Source organism: Lactuca virosa, chromosome 9 (assembly GCF_052849685.1).
Source record: "Lactuca virosa cultivar CGN04683 chromosome 9, Lactuca_virosa_CGN04683_v6, whole genome shotgun sequence".
Classification (NCBI taxonomy): Eukaryota; Viridiplantae; Streptophyta; class Magnoliopsida; order Asterales; family Asteraceae; genus Lactuca; species Lactuca virosa.
In genome coordinates, this window is record NC_136434.1 from 9,355,278 (window position 1) to 9,379,489 (window position 24,212).

At 34.9% G+C, this 24,212-nt stretch overlaps 1 protein-coding gene and 2 long non-coding RNA genes across 4 annotated transcripts; 1 reads left to right on the forward strand and 2 right to left on the reverse strand.

Annotated features, from left to right (window-relative positions):
- Nucleotides 1-3,041: 3,041 nt before the first annotated feature.
- Nucleotides 3,042-4,091, reverse strand: EDL3 (EID1-like 3). Its single transcript, XM_079072750.1, has one exon. The coding sequence runs from the start codon at nt 4,015-4,017 to the stop codon at nt 3,136-3,138; it is 882 nt and encodes a 293-aa protein (XP_078928876.1). The 5' UTR covers nt 4,018-4,091; the 3' UTR covers nt 3,042-3,135.
- A 933-nt stretch (nt 4,092-5,024) lies between these two features.
- Nucleotides 5,025-6,118, forward strand: LOC145141084 (uncharacterized). 2 transcript variants are annotated; one of them, XR_013722433.1, is made up of 4 exons: nt 5,025-5,132; nt 5,516-5,656; nt 5,743-5,870; nt 6,056-6,118. It is a non-coding gene; the product is annotated as an uncharacterized LOC145141084 (long non-coding RNA). The 2 variants fall into 2 exon arrangements; XR_013722432.1 differs by lacking the exon at nt 5,025-5,132 and having other exon boundaries at nt 5,382-5,656.
- A 5,368-nt stretch (nt 6,119-11,486) lies between these two features.
- LOC145138497 (uncharacterized) lies at nt 11,487-14,147 on the reverse strand. The gene is made up of 2 exons (XR_013721552.1): nt 13,679-14,147; nt 11,487-12,000 (listed from the first exon to the last, which is right to left on the reverse strand). It is a non-coding gene; the product is annotated as an uncharacterized LOC145138497 (long non-coding RNA).
- Between the last annotated feature and the right edge of the window lie 10,065 nt (nt 14,148-24,212).

Sequence of the window (24,212 nt, forward strand, 5' to 3'; positions counted from 1 at the left end):
ATTTTAGATATTATTTATACTCTCTCTCTCTCTCTCTCTCTCTATATATATATATATATATATATATATATATATATATATATATATATATATATATATATATATATATATATATATTATGTTTAAGAAATGTTAACTATGTTACTATGTTTAATTTTTATGTTTCGAGATAAAATTAAAGTTACTTTAATACACTTACCCGTCTTACTCTTACGTAATTATTTTAGTATATTTAAATTGGGTATCAATGTACTTTTAGTGGATTTGAACCGGAAAACCCAAAAAAACCATAAAACCGTTCACCGACAAAACCCATGGTTTCAAACTGAAAACTCATAAACTAAAACCGGAAAACCGACATATGCAGAAATCGAATGCATATGAGTTTTAAAACAGAAAAAACCGACTTTTTATGGTTTAGTTTAGTTTTACAAAAAAAAATGGTGAAGCAATATGAACCATTTTTATGAATTTTAGATGTTGTTTGTTTTTTGTCTGCACATCTTCTTGGCCTCTTCTGTCTGCGCCGCAGATCACGTGCAGACATTAGCCTTCACAGACTGTTTGTTTTTTTGAACACTGCAGACATAAAAATGTCTGCGCGCCCTCTTCTTGGCGCAGATGTGGACCAAATTCTTTTAACATTTTCTAACCTAAAAAAACATATATATCTTTAATTTTTTTTGTTTTTTTTAATTTATATTTATTCCAACTTTATTAATGATAAACAATTTTTAAAAAAAATTACAATATTTAAAAAAAAAAGATTCGACGACACAAATATAACACTTTTGATAAATTTATAAATAAAGATTTATTATAATAATGGTCGTTGAACTTGTTTATATAAATATGAAAAAAAAGTCATAATATATTCTTATATTTTTTGTGTCAAATTTTATAAAACATTATTTAATAAAATATCGTCAATTTGTTGGGAAAATATTTATGGTACGTTTTTAATTGATTTAATTGAAAAAATCAAAGTTTATTTTCCATCCATTTATGTATAAAATTCTTTGGTTGATAATTACAATGTTTATTTATAACTTTGCGACCAAAATTGTTGGTTTTTATCAAATATATACGTTAATTTGTATAATTTTCTTTTCACCTTTTATATAATAATACATAAAAGTAGATCTAGATTTGTTTATTTTTTATAACAAAGTCATAAAAATGTTAAAAAAACACTTTGAAGTTTAAACTGATTTTAGTTTATTTTAGTAGCATACAGATGTTAAAAAAACAAACAGTCTTCTTTTTTCAGACTGCACACGTTTGGTCCACGTTTTCTACTGCAGAGGTCTACAAATATGGCCTACAGACTGGAAACATTTTACCTCAGAAAAAACAAACAACACCTTAATCTACGATGAATCATAGTCGTTGAGAATGCCTTTTATTCCTTTAACACATCACTTTATGTCTTTAATTAGAAAGGATTCTCCGGCGTTGCCGGGGTCGGAAGGTATTGTTTTGTAAAGTAAAGTAGCATGTTGAATTGAATTGAGATAATTCAGTAAAGAAAGATAAACAATGTCATCTAATTACATAAGTAAAGAAATCTAAATAATTATTTCTTACAATAAATGAGGAAAATAAAGAAATGATGTCACAAATTGAACTTTATTGCCATGTATGGCAGCGGCCGGAAAACCAATCCGGAAAATATAGACCGTTGTTTTTTGTCCGTTAATGTGAAAGTAATTTGGTCTTTTCAGATAGTAGGGACTGAATTTGTGACCACGGGTAAACCATATGGACCATTTATGTAATTTTGGCGGTGGTGGTGGTGGTGATGGCAGATGGTGGGTGGCTTTATGGTATTTGGTGGGTATTTTCTAATAAATAAAAAATTAATTTAAAACGAAAAAGAGAAATATAAATTAATAAAAAAAATCGGATTAGGAGTAAAAGAGTAATTTCGGTTTCCATCGTTGTCCTCAATGTGTTAAATCTGGTAAACCACGGGGACCGAAAAAGACAAAAAGGAAGCAACTTTAAAATGACCCAAATATAGTTGAGGGATCATTTCTGCCAAAAAAACACCATGTTATAAAAGGCGAGGTTTATGAAAAATTCAAACCAAAGTGAAAGGGTTGTTTGTGAACAAAAGCATAAAGATGAAGGGTCAATGTTGTAAGTAGAAATACTAATAATATGTAATAAAATGCGAGGGTTATGAAAAATTCAAACCAAAGTTAAAGGGTTGTTTGTGAACAAAAGCATAAAGGTGAATGGTCAATGTTGTAAGTAGTGGAGGACGAAAAGAGACCAAAAATGTGTCACTTAAAATTTTTCACAATCTTAATATATATATATATATATATATATATATATATATATATATATATATATAATAATAATGGCAAATATTAACTTTTGGTTTTATTATTTTTAGATGTCGTCAAGTCATCGATATTCGATATAATGAGCGATGAAATGATGGTATGATGTTTTCATAAAATGTTATGATAGATTTCTATAATATTTTTAATTTTTATAATAACATTACTTTAAGGATGAAACATTATTTTTAGACGTCGTCAAGTCATCGATATTCGAAAGGAATAAGGATGGTGTGATATTTTCATAAAACCAATAATTTCTAACTTTAAACTTGAAAATTTTATTTATAGATTTTATCTGCTTAACGTGCATATGTGAAGGAACAAATTGTGGAACACGACAATTATTTTTTCAGTGTGAGAATTCAAAAACGTACACGGTACACCACATGAAACGGAACAATAAAATAAGGGCCAACAAAACAAATTGGAAAAGTGGAATGATACAAAAAGTAGAAAAACTAAAGCAATTGGGTGCATCACATTCCCTGGTCTCAACCTCATAATAACACAACCCAAACTACAATTTTCTACCAAAATTTGTACAACCAAACAATGCAAAACCTAACAATAATTGCACTCGTCGATCAAAATCTTGTTGAATTTCCTCTTCCAGGGGAAATTGTTGCTAAATCAGAGCAACAATACAAAGTCACTTTACATTAATACTGTAAAGGTCATAGATCGATCTGGAACAAAAAAATTCAGCTCTGTATAAAAAGGAATACGTGCACATAAAAGATCGACCACGAAATGATAGCGTAGATCAAGTCAACAGATGTCATCAAATAAAACCGTTATCTCCAAAACCATTGGTGGTGACCGTCGGATCATCATAATATCCATCCGTGACCCCACCAGAACTATTTCCGGTACCATCACTACCGTCCATTGCATACTCTTCTTCATCCTCACCGTTCAATCCTTCATCAGATGACAACGGTGCTAACCAGCACGTGCCATGAAGGTGTCCGTTCACACACACAAAATACTCAAGTGCGCCGTCGTGTGAGCCGAGCCGCTTAGCTGCATTTCTAGGAACTAAGCCGGCTGTGGTCATACTCCAAACACGGGCCCCACAATAAGGGCACCTCTCCCGCTCCTCTAACGCCGCCTGTCTCGCTATCAAACAAGCACGTGTCCTCGACTCGCGAAATCCCCGGAATACCCCTCGGAAAACACCCAAGTCATCTTCTTGATCACCAACCCGGTGTTCACAGGGGTCGCTCACAAACAACAAGTCCCCACGACACCGTTTCATCAAGAAGCTCCGACCGGACGTTTTCGAGAACCGGGTCTCTGTAACAAAGTGCCCCGGTTTTGGCCGGCTCAATACAAAATTCCGACTAGACTCGCAATCGCCGCAAAAAAACAGCAGCTTAGCTAACGCCGGCCAACCGCCGCCCATCCGGCTACTGTGAACACCGTTCGATAGTGTCTCCGTTATCCTCGGCGCACGGAACAAACAGAGCTCCCGCCATAACAACCGCTTCGCCATGGCGCGGAGTCTCCGGCACACTGACGCCGTCCGGCAAAGCACCTGAACGTCCCATTTCATTGATTCCATAACTAACAGAAGCACTCTCTCGTTAAAAAAATCCGATTCGTGTGAACCGGAACCACCGCTAATGGACGTGCTCAGCCTCACTCTCTGGTTCGCACTCATTTTATCCGATCTCCGGCGAAAAAAGGGGTATTACACGCTTATATATAGTTGCACAATACCATTTCTAGAGACTAGAATACTAGTCCAAATGTGTCAGGTGATTATTGGATGATTACTTTTCTATTGGATATTGCTCCTGGAATCATGATCGTGGGCGGTTTCAATTTGTGAAAAATGGACACGTGGAGGTTTTAATTGGTGCTTAAAAGGAAAGAAAGTAGGTTATCAAGTGACTGCCAGCCACGCGTCCAGGAGGATGTTAAAAGTTGGTTGCTCGAAATATCTTTTTAAGGGGTAACGTGGCAGTCTAGGAGGCTGTGGGTTACCACGTGGATGAAAATATCTGGTGGTATGGGACACGTGCAGGGCTGTGTTGGGGTACACGTAGGGTAGATGACCTGTGTGGACAAAAAAGGTCAAAAAGGAATATGTATCAACGGATTGTTTGATTCTTTGGAGGTTTCCCAAAATGGGGTAGTTGTTTGGATATTGAGATGTTTTGCACTTTTTGAGCTACTTCTTGATTATTTATTTATTTATTTATTTATTATTATATATATATATATATATATATATATTAAAGTTGTGAAAAGTTTTAACAGTAAACCTGAGACATTTTGGCCAATTTTGGTCCCTTAAATTACATTTCCGGTCCTTTTATTTTTGTTTGTGTGTCACTTTAACTAGGTTACTGTTCATCGGGCTCGCTCCTCGACCATGGTAAGAAATATCCGTCGTTCAGTTTCTTTGTTCTTATCCAATCTTTTCTTCTCCCATCAAAATCGTCTAGAAGCCCTAAAACCACCCCACCCCACCGATCAATTTTGCTAACGTGCATCGCCACCGCCATCCAATCCACCGCCTCCACTCTCTCCATACCTTTACTCCTGTTGCTATAAGGCGGTGGGATAAAACCGACGCTTATTCTTCCATTTCCGCTCTGGTAGTCGGCTTCCCCCTTCACCGTCCACCGCCTTTCTCCATCTTTTATCTTATGGTTCCATTTTCCGGCTTTCTGGATAGGCCAAACGATTCCATCGATGGTTTTGCTATCCTAAGACTACTCTAAATCCCTATTAGTTCATGTACACCTCAATTTCTTCAATTTCATGAAGGTTAGTTTTGGATTTTTTTATTATTCTCTTCTTTTATCCATGTTTTCTTTCCTGTTTTCTGTAAATTTTGGGGAATTTAAAGGAAAAAAAATCGTTACCTGTGTTGTATCATAAACATTTGGGGATGTCAATCGAAGTTTCGTTTACCCCGTGGTCAGCGATTTCTTAATTCTTCTGAAACTTCGCCTCTATTACTAACGTAGTTTCATGGCTTTTTGAAAAAAAAAATCCATTTCCAACCTCACAGAGAGGTTCTGTTGTGAGGTTCTGGGTACTGGACGAAAAGTTGTTGAAGGAAATCCTAAAGTTTTTTGATATTATTTACTTTCAATCTTCCGCCTTCTCTCTTAATCAATTTTAATGTTTCGAATTTTACACATTAGAGACAGGGGAAGTAAGAGAGCATCATGAGGAAGGAGGTAGCAAGAAGAGCTGGAATTCAAACTCTCGGGACCTCCAAAGCATTAGTTCAACAGGATGAACAGAGCATCTTGGCCATTTTGCTGTGAAAATCATGTAAAAAGGTAAATTCACCCTTTGAAATTTTGTTGTAGAATACATTTACACCGTATGGAACATAGTTTTACAGATCTGAAGTGCAATGTGGCAGGCAACAATTGAAGAAAACTCAGAAGTCGGCTTCATATTCTGTCTTTTGCATTAAAAAAAGTAACATCAAACCTTTTTTTTATGCGGGAGAAGAATATCACATGGCCGGATATCTTTGAGGAGATACATGTATGTTCTTTTTACAACATTATTGTATATATGTCGCACTTCAATATTAAATGTTGTTTGTTAGAATACTATGAAACCGATATGTTTCACATTTTAACATATCAAGGTATTTACGTTTTCTACAATTTTCTACTTCCACTTGGTCTTATTCTTTAAACTTTAGGCTAATTATTATAGTTTTGCAGGACCGTGTGCGTGCAGAAACTTAGAAGACAACCATTTTACAACATCAAAGTTATATACAAGGCATAGTAAGAAAATATTTTCAACCATATGTGTATCGGTTTATGCCTTATGATTTAGTCTAAATTTGATTTTTTTTTCATTTTTGGTCATATAAAATGGTAAAAGTATAATAAATTACTAACGATATGAAATATTTTTACAGGTTTTAGAAAATGTTAAATAACACTAAAATTTTGTATTTTACTATATGGTCAATTTTCGATTTCCTTTTACTTAAAATTGATTCACAAATGTTTTTAGGAAGAAAAGACGTTGAATTCGGTGGTAGTTTTCACAAAGGTATTTGAACATTTAACCAAGAGTGGCGAATGTGAAATGACAACTCTGTCCCTGTTGGAAACTTTAAGGTTGAGCCGCCTGAGTTGTTCTAAGGTCGTGGGGAGCATTTGAAGGTTAAACGACAAGTATGTCCATGTTATGAAAGTTTGTATTGTAAACTATTAAATCATGATTTTTATCTTTGTTGTTTAGATAGGAATGTTGAAAAGTCGTATCCGCCCATGTGATATCGCAATAAATATTGGCAATGCTTGCATGATTGGGGACACTCCTTCGGATGATGTCAAGGCCGCAAGATAGATTTGTTTTATTACTTTTTAATATTTATTAAATTGAATTCTAATTTTATATAAACATTCGTTTTACCTTTTTATTTATATATTGCAGGCAAGACATCCATGTTTTTCAATTTTGACAAGGATATGTGTTTTTAGAAAAAGAGAGAACCGCTCAGATTATCCTGTTTATTGGGTGAGTTGGAGTTGAAATGATTAATGATCCTTTTTTTCAAAATTTATTTGAATTTTGATGTTGAAAAGTACTTATTGATGCATAATAAATTTTGGATGTGTGTATGTCTGATCCACTTTGTATGTGTGTGTCATATGATATGAATGTGTATGCTCAGATTTTATCATGGGTTTTTGCTTTCTAATGTTTTCATGTAATTACTGTGCAGGTCAGGTAGCAGAGTTTATGTTGTCCGGATTAAACGCAATGAGGTAATATTTTCCAACTTTTTCTGGCCCTTAATTCCTTAATATACATCATTTCGTTATCTAATAGTTGTGGCATTAATTTATAATGGTATGGTCAGCTTATATATGCAGGAATCCAGCACAATCCGGCTTCCAAGTTATACCCGATTATAAAGCCTTGGCCATTTCGAGGGTGGGCAAGGAGCTACGTTTCTTTTTTTTCTTTTTTTTATTTATCTAACGTAAGTAGAACTAACATAAGTGCAATCTTCCGAGAAGAGAGAATGTTACCGATCTAAATATTATGCTCCTAAGCTTTTCAAGGTAAGAAAATTTGTTATAATTCTAATAATGTGAATCTGGTCATTAAATCTCCGTATAGGGAGATTGTTGTGCTAATGTACATTCTTTTTTTTTATTCTTATTTTTATAGCATACTGCAACACTTTGATATCTTTTCTTATTAACACATTGTCCTGTGGAAATTCTATCCAATTATTGGATTGTATTTTCTTATTATAACATTTACACGTTTGTAAATGGACAAATCTCCTACAATGGCAACGTATTTTATTGTGGCTAACAACTTAGGCAATGTACTTTACTTTGACGCAAAAGCAACACCTTCCGCCCCCCGCGACGCGGGGGGGGGGGGGGGGGGGGGAACTTTCTAGTTTATATAAGGTAAGCGTAAGTTTAAAAAGAAAGCGTAAGACATCGATTTATCAATCTCATGTAATATAAAAATATTCAGTATATGTAAAATTTTCACAAAATCATAAAAATAATATATTTATTATGTAAAAGTTATACTAAATGGACTCTATAATCCAAACCAATAAATAATGATATGATACTAGACCTACTTATACCACAAAACGATTATAGTAGCGGAAGCAAGAGTCGTGTACACCATAATCATTCCGAGCTAACAAATAATGATAAAATGCTCATAAAAAGAAATTTATGAAAATGAATAAATAATAAGGAGGTTTTGTTTAGAAAATTATAAATAAAAAGGAGGTTTTGCTTAGAAAAATTACTAGCAACACGTGTTCAAATAAATGAGATGAGTTTCAAAGTTCAAATATAAGGGACCAATTTAGACAATTGCAAGTAGGAGAGGGCCGAAATAGACAAAAGAAAAGTGGCTGTTCACTTATAGTTAAAGGACCATTTTTGCCATTCCTTAGCCACTTTACTTTACTGTAGCTAAGGATGGATAAATTTAATATCTATATATAATATATCAGGGGTGTTTTCCACTTTGATTTAACATATAATAGTATTTGTCATATTGTTTAAGATAAAGGATAATTTGAATATCGTTTTTTTATTCGGTATTAAAGTTATAGGAGGTCTTTAAGATGTATTTGTAAAAAAACTTTTGAGATTAATGACAATGGAGGGCATACGATTATTTAAAATAGACAAAATTGCAAAAATGGTCCCTGTGATATGCATTTTTTGGGGGTTTTAATCAAAACCATAACTTTTTTGGATTGGTAGTCCTTTTGAGGTAGTTTTATTGCGTTTTTGGTTCCTCTGAATAGTAAAATGACTGTAATACCCTTGAGTTTTTTATTTTTTATTTTTCTTTCATTTCTTTTTAAATCTAATACTAATATATTTATTTTAATAATTAATTAAATAAGAAGGGCCCCACCTTCTCTCTCTCTCTCTCTCTTTCTCTCTCTCTCTCTCTCTCTCTCTCTCTCTCATTTACCCTTAACCCCAAATTGAAACTCGATATTTGATGATTCTTTTGTCACAAATCCTATCTCATCCACAACAATTCGATATCTTAGCATCCCATTTGGTTGGGAGAAATTCCCCAGAATCCCGAAAAAGAACATGCATAAGAAGAGCAATTTGTCTCAGCATCTCCTCCCCCTGCCACCATCCAGTCATGCTACCCATCAGTCGCCGACAACGAAGAAGAAAAGCAGCAGTCGGGATTTTAGAAAAAAAAACTCATTTTTTCTGTTCGTGGACTGAAGCAGACAAGGTTTATAAAAATCCGAGCTTGGCATGAGATGTTTATCGATTTCTTTTCACATGGGGTAAAATCGGATAAACCTTAAAGATGATATGGAAACAGAGGCCCTACAACAAAAACCCTTATGTCTTACAACTAAGGGATCGCTTGATGCCATCGATTTGCCCCTATTATACGCTTGATCTATAATTTCTTCGTGTTTCTTTTTTCTACAGTTTGAGGGATTTAGATCGGAGGAATGGTGGGTTTTTTGATCTAGTTGCAGGTTTGAGGCGACACTCTCCAATGGTGATGGTGGTTTGAGTTGCAGGTTTCAGAATAGAGGAAGGAGACGCGGAGTTGCAAATCTAGAAGTGGTTTGTAGAAGTTATTGCTCTTCCTCTTGCAATTGAGATTACATATGTAGATCTGGGAAGGGACAATTTCACTCAAGGTCAACTGATCCTTATTCTTAATGATGCTGGTAGTGTTGGATCCTTCGTAATTCAGGGGTGTTGTTTTCACTTGATGTCTTTACTCTTATTTGATTAATTTTGGATTTAATCCACTGGAAAATTAGGGAAAAAGTATATGGTCTTTTTGCACTTGATAATTCTGTAAATGAAAATCTGGTGTTGTTGATTAGAAGACATCCTAGGGATAAAGATTTTTGAAGATGTCCTTGAGGAGGAGGAGGAGGAGGAGGAGAGAGAGAGAGAGAGAGAGAAATGTGGGTCCAATTTAATTATTTATTTTCTTTTTAACATAAAAAAATAGCATAAGGGCATTACAGTCATTTCAGTTTACCGAGGGACTAAAAACGCAACGAAACTACCTCAAAATGACCATCAATCAAAAAAAGTCGTGGTTTGGACTAAAACCCCCAAAAAAATGCATACCATAGGGACCATTTTTGCAATTTTTTCTTTAAAATATTTTATATTAGTTTAAAACTCGTAGAAACCACGAGTAAAAGATTTATAAATTTTTATTAAATTAATAAGATATAAGTTTTGTTTAGACTTTTATATTTATTATTTTAAATTAATATATATTTTTTATTTGAATATCTGATGTACATTATATATGTGAAGATATTTAATATAATTATGATTTATTGAACATAATATAAATTTAATTAGAGTGTAAGAAAACACAATCAATCATAGAAATAACATTAATATACGAAAAAATAAATATGAAAGGAACGTAATAAAAATAATTAAATATAACATAATAAATTACTAATTTAAAATTACAAATTGTTTATAAATTTCTAAAAACTTCCTTACACACAACATTAAACGTTTTGTTTGTAATACTACCATCATTATCTGAAATTAACAATTTTAATTATTCTTTACTTTGAACTCTAAATAAGACAATATAATTTTAAATTGTAATGACTAATCAAATATTTACAAAATATTTATTAATTTGTAACGATAAATGTTTTGTTGATGTGATGTTTTATCGGTAAGTTTATAATGGTTAATTAAAATTAACATATACAATATTACTTTCTGAATTTAATATAAACATGTTATTATTTTTTGTTAAATATATAAATAAGTTAGTTTTATCAACCAAAATAGATATATTGTCATATTATTTTTTGTTAAATATATAAATAAGTTAGCTTTATCAGTAATATATATATATATATATATATATATATATATATATATATATATATATATATATATATATATATATATATATATATATATAGGGAGAGGTTATATTGAGAACGGAAAAATGTTGAGAACTCGAGAACGATTATAGATCAATCATTTTATAAAGGGCATTATAAAAAATTGACAATTACATTAATTGTAATTAGTTAATAGGAAAGTAACATATCTTTATTAAATAGGTTTGTGACGTTTTCTTGGTGTGTATGTAACAGTCATTTTTGTATTAAACATGATTCAATAAAGGAACATGTGTCTGAAGTTATTATATGTACAAATTAGTGTATGATAACGTTTTCTTAGATTGAAATTTAATGTTTATATGTTAAATAAAATTTGATGTATATTTATGAGTGAATATAACCATTTATTTAATTAATAAATGACACACATTAACTTCTTAATCCTGTAAGTTTTTTTAGTGCATTTTTTTAAATCTATCATTTCATAGGAATTTGGTAATATAGATGAATAAAATAAATTTATAATCCTAAATGCATAAAACATATTTGTAATCATATATAAATACTTTTGTAATTCTAAAATAATAAAACACTATTTAAAGATAATATTCATATCAATACATTATAAATATGAAATTATAAAATACATTACATAAATAACTAGTATATGTATATCTATTTATAAATGGAATAACATAAAATAGTTACAATTAATCATAAATAAATAACATATAATCACCGATCATTACAAGCAAACATTTGTATGACAAATGAATAAAACATATAATCATAAATGAGTAACACATATAATCATCTATAAATACAATCAATACAATCGAATATTATACAGTTTCCTAGTTTTCGACTATAGTTCAACCTCATAACTTCCCAACTTCCCATGTAATCATCAATGAATAACATATATATTCATCAATGACTACAACATATGTGTGAATTCATCACCGTTTATCCTCTTCGGTAAGCTCTAATGCATATAATCATCGATGAATACAACTAAAGACCTTTAGTACTCCGGTTTTCTTTTCCAAAGAGATAAGGGTACCGATGATTATAACCAAGGTGATATATCGGATGTCAAAAGTTCTCTCGTCATCGATGAATCCAAAAATGTTAACTTCATGTAGGATATGCATGACCCCACTCAAAAGCTCTAATTCATTTGAAATTGAATTACAGAAGATTGCATGTTGATGTTTAATGTACACCTTAAGCATGAATTGAAACCATAAGCGACTTTTAAAGAATAACGACCTAATAAGAAAAAAAAATTAGAAGTATAAAAAATCATAAGTCTTTGACAAACAAAAAAAATCGTAAACCATATGTTCATGTATAAATATAAGGAACAAATAGATTGAATTTGCCATAAAATAATATATTCTTCAACAATATAACGTTCTATTAATGAAATTATAAAGCAAAAATAGGATGCATATGTTTTGTTGCTGAAATTTACGTAAAGCTGTTTTCTAATCATATATCCAATTAAGGGAGGAGTACCTTTCTTGTTTGACTTTCCGTGAGAACGATGTTGTTCTTGAATTAATCTATATGAGTTTTGATATTTTTTGATTCCTCACGTAAGAACATTGATGAGGTTATGCAAAACTTTTTAATACTGCAGATTTTTAGGAATCTTGTTTGTACGCTTATTGGTTTGTGACATATATAACAATGTTACACTTTGCACCATATCTTTAAAAAAACTACATAATTGATCCTAGTATCTCATTCATTGATCTTAATCATCCGATGGCTATGAATTGTTCTCGAGTTCTCGACCTTTTACATGTTCTCAATATAACCTACCTCTCTCTCTCTATATATATATATATATATATATATATATATATATATATATATATATATATATATATATATATATATATATATATATATTGTCATTTTGGGTTGGGTTTCAATCAAAATCAAACAATAATCTAACCAATAGTTATTTAGAATTTCTATAATACAAACGTTTATATGATATGAATATGGTTAATTTAATCATAATCTTTTGATTTCATCTAGCAACAAAGAACTACGATTAATTTTAAAAGGTTAAAAGTATAGAACTTATTTTATTATAAGGTATATTTATTTTTTAAACTTTTTGACATCATAAATCTTTTTAAGGTTGAACTGTGTTTTAAATTATATCTTTAACGTAAAACTATATTGATATATATTAATATTATAAATTTGATTTCATAGTCAATAACTTAGCTTTATAACAAAAGTCATATTACTATTAACAAACAATAAAAAGAGTAAAAATGATATCTCAATCCAAACATCTACCGGTCCGTATAAATTTCTTTGACAACATTTCATTTTGAAATGTCCATAACAGCAGAGGCGATGTGTGTAAGGGCAAAATCGTCATTCAATGGAAGAAAATCCAATAGGCAGGAAGTAGAGCATCCCAGTTAAAAGCAAACTTTGTAAATTATACATAAGCACACCCTACAACGCCATATATGCAGCAAAACCGTAAAAAACTTATGTGATCCCACTTACCCCTTAGGGGGTGTTTGACTTAGCTTTTGAGAGGCCAAAAGTCATTTTAGGAAAAGATAAAAGGTAAAAGATGTTTGGTAAAAACACTTTTAAAAGCTACTTTTGGATTTTGGATATAAGGAAAATCAACTTTTTGGAAAAGTCAGGAAAACCTGACATTTTGCAACTTTTTCCAAAAATGACTTTTGGCTTCTAAAAAGCTAAGCCAAACACCCCCTTAATAGGTGTCTTTTGGTTCAAATTTCCATCATTTACAACTATCTATAATCTTTCTTTGTATATAGCAATTCAAGAGTTTAATGAAATAAAATCATAACTTTGTCTAGGGTTTAGCTTAACCCATTAAGACATAGAGAGGCAACACATATGAGTACATTTTTGGACAAATACAAAGGAGAAAAGTTCATACCTAGGATGTGTGGAATCACAGATTCCATGAGAAAACCTTACGTCAAAACAATCCTCTTGTCTTTTTCTTTTTCTTTTTTCTAGCCCAACATCTCTCTGGATATGTTCTCTCTCTCGTCGTCTCTTTCAATATTTTCTCCACCTTGTTTCCTCCAAAAACTTCCAAAACGTAGTGTTACTTATGAAGTACGAATTATGCTAGGGAGATTTTGAAAAAATGCAGATCTAAATTCATCGTTTGTCCCGTTTTGTGACATGCAAATTCTGTTATTGAAGTCCAGGTTTTACCTCTCTTTCTCATTCATGTAACCCTTTATATTTCTAATTTTCTTGGCTGGATATCGCTTTATGCATAGCTAGAATGAAGTTTGGAACCTGCCTTCCCTCCCGATGATCCAATCCCACTCTTATTCTCTCCTTCGATCTCTTTTCTTGTGCCCAAAGCAAAACACGCAAAGTAGGATTGCGTATGAAGCAAAACTAAGGGGCTAAGGGAAGGGCCATCTTTTTTTATTTTATTTTTATTATTTTTGGGTTACATGATCGCGTATGCAGCAAGAGAAATGCATGACCCATAGATATACTTTTCCAACTTTGACATATTTGGTCCCTTGCTACCTTAATCTTACAACTTAAGTTTTTAAGTGCCCATTTTAGTCCCTAAGATTTATTTGATCATAACATGCATTATTATAGTTCCTTGTATTTATTAATCCAATATAAAACTATTATTATTAATTTTTAAAGATCAAAATCCTTAAATTGCGCTAAATAATCGAATAACAAAAAATGGGGTGTTAGAAATTACTCAATCTTGTTTGTATTCCATGACACCAGATGAGGATTTCATTATTAATTTTTTAGGGGGAGGATTCAGTGAGGATGTGGTGGTTGCTGGTGGTTTCTCTGGACATAGATTCAAGATGACTCCTTTAGTTGCGAGGATATTAGCGGATCTGGCCACCGGCAGGAAGATGACAACAGAGCAACGTGATGAAGACATCAAACAGTTTTAGCCCGGAAGATTTGAAGGCAATACCAGAGGAAATGTCAAGGATTTTGAAGACCATGTTCGCCTTTGGTAGGCACTCTTTAATTATCAATTTCCTACACAAAAAGTAGTGTTTTTGTGAAATTCAGTAATAATTTCAGTTGTGATTCAAAATTTTGAACATGTATACTGTATATATGGAGCATGATGTTGGTATTTACTATTTAGTACGTAGGATCTCACAAGTTTAAACCCACATACACATGGCCTCCCAACGTATTTGGTGACTTTGTATTTCGATGCTAGTAGAATTGTGGGTTGCAACCTGTAGTTTTGTTAGCTTTTGGTCTATAATCCACCTATAGTTTCTCAACTTCAACAGTCTTGTGAAGAACTTACACTTAACCATTGATGTATGAAGTCATAAAAGACAACTATGTGTAATTCGTCAACTACTTTCCAAGAAATAGTAAAAACTTAGTCTAATCACCTAAATTGCCTCAAATTACGCATATTCCATTCCGAAATTGGCACAATATCTATGAAGAAGTGATGTCATCATCAGAATGTCGTTTTGAAAAGAAAAAAAAAACTATAAAAAAAACTACAATCTACGAAACCCCTGGAAATACCATATCCACAACAAAAGAAAACTTTATATTGAAGCTTTCACCTTTATTGTTGTGTCTTAGGGGAGGGTGTGTTTGGTCTTTAAAATACTAATTTTGTAGAAGGTGGATGATGAAATGGTAAAGAGATATGATTCGTGGCAATATATTACACATCCTAGTTATGATGAGTAAGAAGACAAAATAGTCAAATGGAAAGTCAAAATTGAAAGAAGGACAAAATTTGTAGAACACATGTGGTAAGGGACCCAGAGTGTAACATTTGCAAAACTGTTGTGGCGAAATCCCAAAGACACTAAAGTATACTGTTTCATAAGCTTTTGTGGATTAATATGTATATATTTATAATATTATTACGTTTATGTGTCCAAACTTCCGCGACCCATGGGTCAGTAGGAAAATAAACAACTCATAGTAGATTGGGCTTATAAAATAAGAGGGTTGTTTTCAAAATATTGCAAACTCACGCTTTAATGGCCAAGTTTACTTCCGCGTAATAGATTTGTTAACCTACACGCACTAGGTGTACATTAGCGTCAACAACAATAGTAACCATTAACCAACTAAAGATTCATCGCTCTCTTCTTTGTCTCCTTCTTCACCGGTTGCCGTAAGCATGTGTCCGGCCTTTAGAAAACGCCAAATCTCGCTGTGGAATTTTTCAATTTATATCTTCAGTTCTATGTGGCGAGAAAGAGAGAGAAAATAAAGGATTACATTAGTGTTTTCGAACGCCAAAATCTAGTAAAAAATGGAGAATTTGGAACGCTTTGATGTGATTGTGATCGGAGTCGGCGTGATAGGGAGTTCGACTACATATCAAGCAGCTAAACGAGATCAAAGAACTCTATTTATCGAGCAATTCGACTTCTTACACTACCATTGATGTAACGTCCCAAAAATAAGACCCAAAAATTTCATTTTTAAATTAATAAAACCAGTATTCCAGAAACATCATCATAAAAATCCAGATGAAACAAATGTGTCAATCATCACATCATATCAGAGTAATTAAGAAAATACGGAACTAGGTGGTGTGTGCTCTGCAATCATCCCGAGCTCTTCCATTTGAAAACTGAAGTATCTGAAACATAAACTGAAAATCATAAGCACAAAGCTTAGTGAGTTCCCCAAATACCACATACCATACGTATATTTGCCACGGGTTACCCCCATGGTCTTTTCCTTGAAATGTCATGAGCTACCCTCATGATCTGGCATCCAAGTGTTATGGTCTACCCCCATGGTCTTTCCTTGAAATGATATGTGCTACCCCCATGGTCTAACATCCAAGTGTCATGGGCTACCCCATGGTATTCCATACAAATGCCATGGGCTACCCCCACGGTCTTCTAAGCAAGTATCACAAAGACAACTAGCATTCCACAAAACAAGTAATGGACCAACATTGGTGCCTTCTACCCATTGATACAGTGTGAAAACTCACCTCGAACTGCTGAATCACACTGAACGATCTCTAGTTGCTGGTCCGACAGATCCCCGAGCTATCAATACCAAATAACATCCCATAAATAATTGGATTTCAAATCCATAAATAGGGTAAAAAGACCATTTTACCCCTTACTAAGTTTGCTCCATGACTAAGGCCTAAACTTACAATCTAAAAGGCCCAAAACCTAATTAGTCACCCAATGCCCAAATCATGGCCCAATTTCCCAAATTGGGCCCAACCCCTTTCATGGGCCTTTTCCAAGAACCCAATATAAGCATCAACCCAACACTTGATGGCCCAACAAGACCCTAAGCATCTAAGCCCAAAATAATGGCCCAAACCGAAGATCCAATTTGCGAAGCCCAACTGGCTGAGTACGCGGGGCGTACTCAGCTTGTACGCCAAGCGTGCACGCTTTAGGGCTTGTACGCGGCGCGTACGAGCTTGTACGCCAAACGTACTCACCCATTCAGCCAAATCTCATTTCCAGCTCTTAATCCATAAAGACTTTACTCCAAAACCTAGATATGAGTTCCTTAAGCTGATTTATCACGTAAAGTTGCTACCTTTACGTGCATGCATGGCTTAATGAAGATCTTAAAGCTAAAAAGGACTTAACAGACAACTTGATTCATGCATGTGACCATAAAACCCATAAAGCTTGCACCTTTATGCTTAAGAGCCTCAAAACATGCTCAGGTCTAAAAGGACAAGCCCCACAAACATCTTAACTCATCAATCAACCCAAAAAGGGACCAAAAGCATAAAAATCAAGACATCAAGAGATCTAAGCATTCAAAAGCCAAGGTACGAACTTGATACATCAAAAGCCTTGCAAAATGAGTGATGATTCTGGATCTCTAAGTTTCCCACCAAGCTATGAACCTTCAACCTTCTTCAATCTCTTCAAAATGAGAAAAACAAACACCAACTTATTCTCAAGAGCTCAAAAACACAACAATGGAGGCTAAAGGTCGATTTTAGGGTTTAGGAGGTATGGAGGTTGGTAAAGAGGCCAGCCCTAGGGACTAAATGAGCTTAAATAGGGTGCAACATATCAAAATAGGGTTTCATTAAACCCTCGTACGCCCAATGTACTCCTCGTACGCCCAACGTACGAGGTCTCGGCGTCGTGATCATTCCCTCTTGGTATGCTAAACGTACACCAGTGTACGCCCTGCATACTATACTTTGCACTAGTACGCCCTGCATACTCCCTATGTACGCCCCGCGTACTTGGGTTACCCTTAAACCTTATAATACTCCGAAGTCCATAACTTCTTCATTATAAATCCGATTTCGACGATCCTTATATCCATGAAAAGGTAACGAGAAGTTGTACGCTTTTTATCAACTCACACTTGCCTTACAATTTCCTGAACAAAAATCCAATTTCCATAGAAGCCCGAGCTGACACTTTACCAAAATACCCTTGGCTCCCAAAACACAAACCGAACACCCAGATCATCTAAATTACGACACCCACATCCAAATGGGTCCAAATCTCAATTCCTCAAAGGTCCCAAACCTGCTAATACCCGATTTTTTATCACCACCCTGAAATAGGAAAGGATTCGGGACAGGGCGTTACAGTGGATCATCTCACAGCGAATCTCGAACAATCCGAGCAACTTACCCTGAATCTTACTATTCTCCGACGGTCTTTGAATAAGAGAAATTATGGAAAGACGCAAAATCAGAAATCGGCTATAAATTTTACTTCAAAACACAACAACTGGATTTAGGTCCAGTAGACAATAGTTCTTTCCGCACTTTCATTGCCAATTGCAAAAATGTAACACCCTGTTCCGAATCGTTTCCTAATTCGGGGTTGTGACCCGAATATCGGTTATCATAAGGTTTAGGGCCTTTGGAAAAGGGAGATTTAGACCCATTTGGGTGTGCGTAATGTAAGTAAGATGATCTGGAAGTCCGATTTATGATTTGGAGTCCAAGTGTATAACCGTAAAATGACAGTTCAGGATTTTATGAATATTGGATTTTAGTTCGGAAAGTTTTAAGGCAAGGATGATTTGATAGAAGTGTAGAGCTTCTCATTACCTTTCCGTGAATATAAGGATCATCGAAATCGGACTTACAACGAAGAAGATATGGTATTCGGAAGTTTGAAGGATTAAGGGTCAGCCTAGTACGCGGGGCGTACTTGGGAAGTACGTTGGGCGTACTAGGCAAGGATGTCACAGTTCCTCCTTGGTGTATGCTGGGCGTACCAGAGTTACACATGGCATACTCCAGTCAGACCCAAACCCTAATTTAGGGTCTTGGACCCTATTTAAGCTCCTTAACTCAACACCAAACCCTATTATCTTCATCCTCCATCCCTTTAAACCCTAGAATCGAAACCCTAGCCTCCATTGGTGTGGTTCTTGAGCTTTTGGTGGTATTTCATGCATTTTGGTGATCTTTGAAGAAGAAGGAGCTTCTTGGAGAAGTGTGGGATTGCTTGGAGCTTTTGGATCCAACCTTTGTGCATCTTGATCTAGCTTCTGGAGGTATGAAGTTTCTAATTTGATGACTCTAGGTGTTAGATCTAGTTTAAGGAGTATTTTGGGTTCATTTTGGTCCTTAGAGTCATCCTTGTGAGTATGGGCTACTCCAAGAGCTTAGTATGTTGGATCTTGGCATTTGAGAGGTCACTTATTCATAAAAATGTCATCTTGATGATTTATTTTAGTGCATGCATGAGTTTGAGTGTTTATTATGGATTGTATTGAGGATTTGGTCCCATTAAACCATGCAAAGGAGTAAAGTTGCCAACTTTACGTGTTAAGACATCTTCTTAGGGTCATATATGAGTTTGGAAGCCTTTGTCTTAACCATTAAGAGCTCTTGTGGGGTTTTGGACTTTTGAAGAGTACGCTGGGCGTACAGGTGTACGCTTAGCGTAATGAAGGTGGCATGCTTTAACAGTTTGTACCTTGTGCTTCGAGGGTGAGTATGCGGGGCGTACCATTCTGGTATGTGGGGCGTACTCCACATAATGTCATTTTGGGCCTTTAAAGATTTGGGCCTTGGTGGGCTATTAAACTTATGACTTTGGGCCATGGATAGTCAGTGGCTTTCTTGGTATTGGTCCCATGATGGTTTTTGGGCCCAATTAGGAAGTTGGGCCATATTGGGCTTTGGGTTGCCATTTAGAGATTTGGGCTTTTTGTACAAATGGGTTGGATCTTGGTTTTAGGCCAAGTAAGAAAAGGGTAAAATGGTCTTTTACCCTTTAGGAAGTTGGATTATGGATTGGGCCTCGGATTAATTATTAATTAAGATGGTATTTTTGTCAGTTGGTGCGAGGTTATCCGCTTCGGCGACCAAGCAGTTATTTGATTATCAGCGGATTGCGGTGAGTCTCCTCACTGTACTCGTGGGTCGAAGGCACCAATTTCGGCCCACTAGGTTATGATATGTTAGATGTCTTTGTGACTCTTGCATGGTATGTTGGGCTAGGCCCATAGGTATTCTGGGCTAGGCCCATTGTATGAAGGGCTAGGCCCATTTGTATGTTGGGCTAGACCCATGGATCAGGAAGGGCTAGACCCATTGTATGTTATGTAGGTGCTAACTGTCTTTGTGACTTTTGCATTTGTATAATTGGGTTGGGCCCATTGGTTTGGCAGGCCTAGGCCAATTATAGAGGGTTGGGCCCAATATACGGCTTGGCCCAGTGTGAGGGCTAGGCCCATTGGTATGTATGGTATGTGGTATTTTGGGGAACTCACTAAGCTTTGTGCTTACGGTTTTATGGTTATGGTTTCAGGTACTTCTGGTTCGAAAGGAAAGGGCACGGCTTGATTGCAACACATCCACCCATGTTTTCGCATTGTGACGATTTTGGGATTATACTCTGATGACTATTTTATTATGAAATACTTTTGGATGTTTGAAAATAAAGATAATTAGTGTTTTGATTGAATTAAAAATGAATTTTTTATCTCATAATTTTTGGGACGTTACAAGTTGGTATTAGAGCCTTGGTTTGAGGGATTCAGGCACACTCTCGGGTATGTCTGAACTCAAACTGAGGAACTGATAATCTTTTGAAAGAAATTGAGTTTCTAAAAAGACTTTGTAAAAGGGAATAAATTTCTAAAGGTATTTTATAAAGACAAAGGGGGTGTGATGTGTGCAATCGGTTGAGCTCAAGTAAGTGATTCCCAGAATACCCATACATGTTTGTTATGATTATATGTTATGAGAATCATATGCTAGGATAAGGATAGGGATACTTTTAGGAATTGCATGATAGATTGGCCTGATATGTGATGCCTTGTAGCCTAGGAAACATTGGATGCCATGCTAGATTGGGAATATGTATTGGTATCAGTAATTGCTAAGTGTATGCTTTCAAAATTGTATACGGTTAGGATCATATAGCCCTAGAATGATTGATTTGGCCTTATTTCATGTTCCTCATTTAGTTGTGGTTCTAGGGTAGAGTCTTTTATTTGACAATCTATTTGATCCTATATTGTATATAATTTGCATGCATAAGGCAACCGGTAGTGAGAGTAGAAGTTCCTAGCATGAGTTGTAGCATGTGAGTTTGAATGTTCTTTGGTTATTCTATGGATTGGAGTGCTGTGGCACGAATGCTGCTTGCTTTGTGCTTTATGGAGATCTTAAGTGATGTGAGTTAGCTATTAAGTGAATATGTTAAGTCACATGTGACAAAGGTTGAATAGTCTCAGAGTGATGGATTTGACCCTATTGCACAACTCTCGTTTGAGTCTAACCGTTATAGGGATGAGTCTTTTACCCGAAGGATTATCTAAGCTTTGTTGCATGTGACTGTATTCATGAGGTGGTTAACTTACATTATAGGGAGTTCTTCAGCAGCTGATGGCAGGGTGAGGTCGGAAACCTAGGAAAGCCTATGAAGTGCTTCAGTGGGCCTAGTTATGCTATTTAGTGAGTAGGTAGAGTATCAGTTTTGAGAAGGTGACTTGGAGGATTCTGGATGATTCTTGAGGAAAGTATGGATAGGTGTGGAAGGTAGTAATGGGCCCGTACTACTAAAAGCACAGGATCTATACTCGAATCGAGGAAAGTCACGGAGAGTCTAGGAATCCTGTTGGATAAGGATTCATGGTTATGTGTTGATCATTTGCATGGTTGTTTTTAGAATGGCGATGAGCACTCAGGAAGGAGGTTCGGGTTCTGGCTCAGGCTCAGGTGTAGGTACTTAGCCGATCGATAAGCGTATGCCGGAGTTCATCTCGTCGGATATTACCCGTAATATTTTAGAGCAGACTCATGTGATCTTTGGTACGATCAAGGAGGGTATTATGGAGATTTTGGATGAGCGTCCAGGCGCATTCCGTACTAAGGTTATGGCTATTGTTGGAGCTCGCACTCTTTCTTTCCGTGAGATCCGTGTTTGTGGATATCCCGAGTTCTTTGGGGAGAAGGTTCCCATTTCTAGTAGGAGATGGTCAGCGGACATGGTGAACCCTTTCCGAATAAGTTTCTGCCCCGAGGGGTCGAAGGTCAGATTTGCATCTTGTCTTCTGAAAGACAGAGCCCGAGATTGGTGGGAGGAGGTAGACTTCGCTTTGGGAGGTGAAGCCCTGGAGACGATGACTTGGGATGAGTTTGTGACCTGGTTTAGGACCAAGTTTTCACCAGCTATTGAGGTGCAACAGTTGGCAAGGGAGTTTCAGGACCTTCTCCAGACGACTGAGACTGTGGCAGAGATCACTGCCAAGTTCCGGGAGAGAGCTTTGTTGGTTCCGCAGTATGCAGCGGACGAGGAGATGAAGAAGGTAAGGTACCATGACATGTTGAGGGACGACATCAAGTAGTTTGTGAGTTTTTCAGGGTGCGAGACCCTGAATGATATGATTGCTAGATCCCGGTGTTGGATTAGGTGTCTAAGCCCATAACTATAATTGGTATGTACTTGACCCGATAGTAGCATGGTCCTTTGGGTTGCCTTCACCATAACAACTTGACTGGATGAATAATGGAGAAAGAGGTTAATTGTGATTTATTAATATATTATAGGAATAATTTATTAATTGAGAAATCATATTATGTAATTGATATTGGTCAAGAATTAATTGAGAATTAATTTTGTGATCAAAAGAGATTAATTAAATTAAGGGGACTGATATTGTAATTATAAGATAATTACAAGATGGGCTGTGGAATCCTAATAGAAGGAGGTGGACGAATTCTATGGAAGCCCATATTGAATTCGTCCATAAGGGGCCTTCTGGAAGGATCCACCGGTCTGCTTAAGGCCCTACAATCAGATTAGGGTTTTGACTGAAACCCTAACAACTCAGCTATATAAGGACCCTAAGGCACTCCCAAAATCGGCCACTTGAAACCCTAGAAGGATCATAAGCCGATTGTGTGCCTCTCCCTCTCTCTATAATATTCCTCCATTGCTTGTGGTGTTTGTGATCTATTAGAGGTATCGTACTTGAGGTACTAAGCTCTTCAAAGGCAAAAATCACGCTATCTACAATTGAAAGGTAATATTTTAACTTTGTATTAGATGTAGATTTTGATATTGGCATGCTAGTTTAGGGTTCATAGCTTTGGATATTTTTATTGTATATATAACTAGAGAAAAACCTAGATCCAAAGCTTTAGGGTTGCATGTGCACCATAGGAATGATGTTATGCTCAAAACCCAACAGTGGTATCAAAGACTAGGGTAGTTTTTCTGTTATATGATGCAAAAGTAAAGTTTTCAAAGCTGAAAAAAATTCTTTTTTGGTTCTGCACCATGTTCACGACGTGGCAAAAGCTTGCCACGACGTGAAGACGGTTCTGACAGCAAATTAAAATCTGATTTTTCTGTTATGGTAATGGATATCCTAATCAAATTAAAAGATAATGATCAAATTTTAAGATAATTATTAGTTTATATGATAATTTAATTGTTTGTATTATTTGATTTGAATTATCTTACTATAAATATGGATAAGGTCAAATTTTGTGATAAATATTAATAATATGGTTATTTAATTGTTTTTCAAACTTGATCTAAAAGTTTTTGAAAATTTTCAAAATTTGCCCTCAAGTTTTGGAATTTAAATTTTAATTAAAAAGTTTTAATTCTGAAATGTTTAAATTCTAAACCCTAGAGTTTTAAAAGTTTAAAATTCAACCCTTATACTTTTATAATATTTAAAGATTATTTATTATATATATGTATAAGATGATTCAGTCTTACCGTTAGTAGGCCTCATTTACGAAGTTGGTCTATAAGGGGTGTTTAAGGAAGTGGCCTATAAAATGACCGTCATTGGGTATCCACTCTTACCCACGGCACTCTTGACTAGTGGAGGGTCGTTAGCCGAACGGGTAGGATAGGACATTAATTCCTCATTAATAGATATAATGATAATTATAAAAGTAACTAAATGTTTTCAAAAATTCCCAATCTTAGTTACTTTAGGTAAAAATGTGAAAATGATGCTATTCCATGAAA

Excerpts from the sequence above, each read along its gene's own strand:
- EDL3 (XM_079072750.1), bottom strand. The coding sequence starts at position 4,017 with ATGAGTGCGAACCAGAGAGTGAGGCTGAGCACGTCCATTAGCGGTGGT.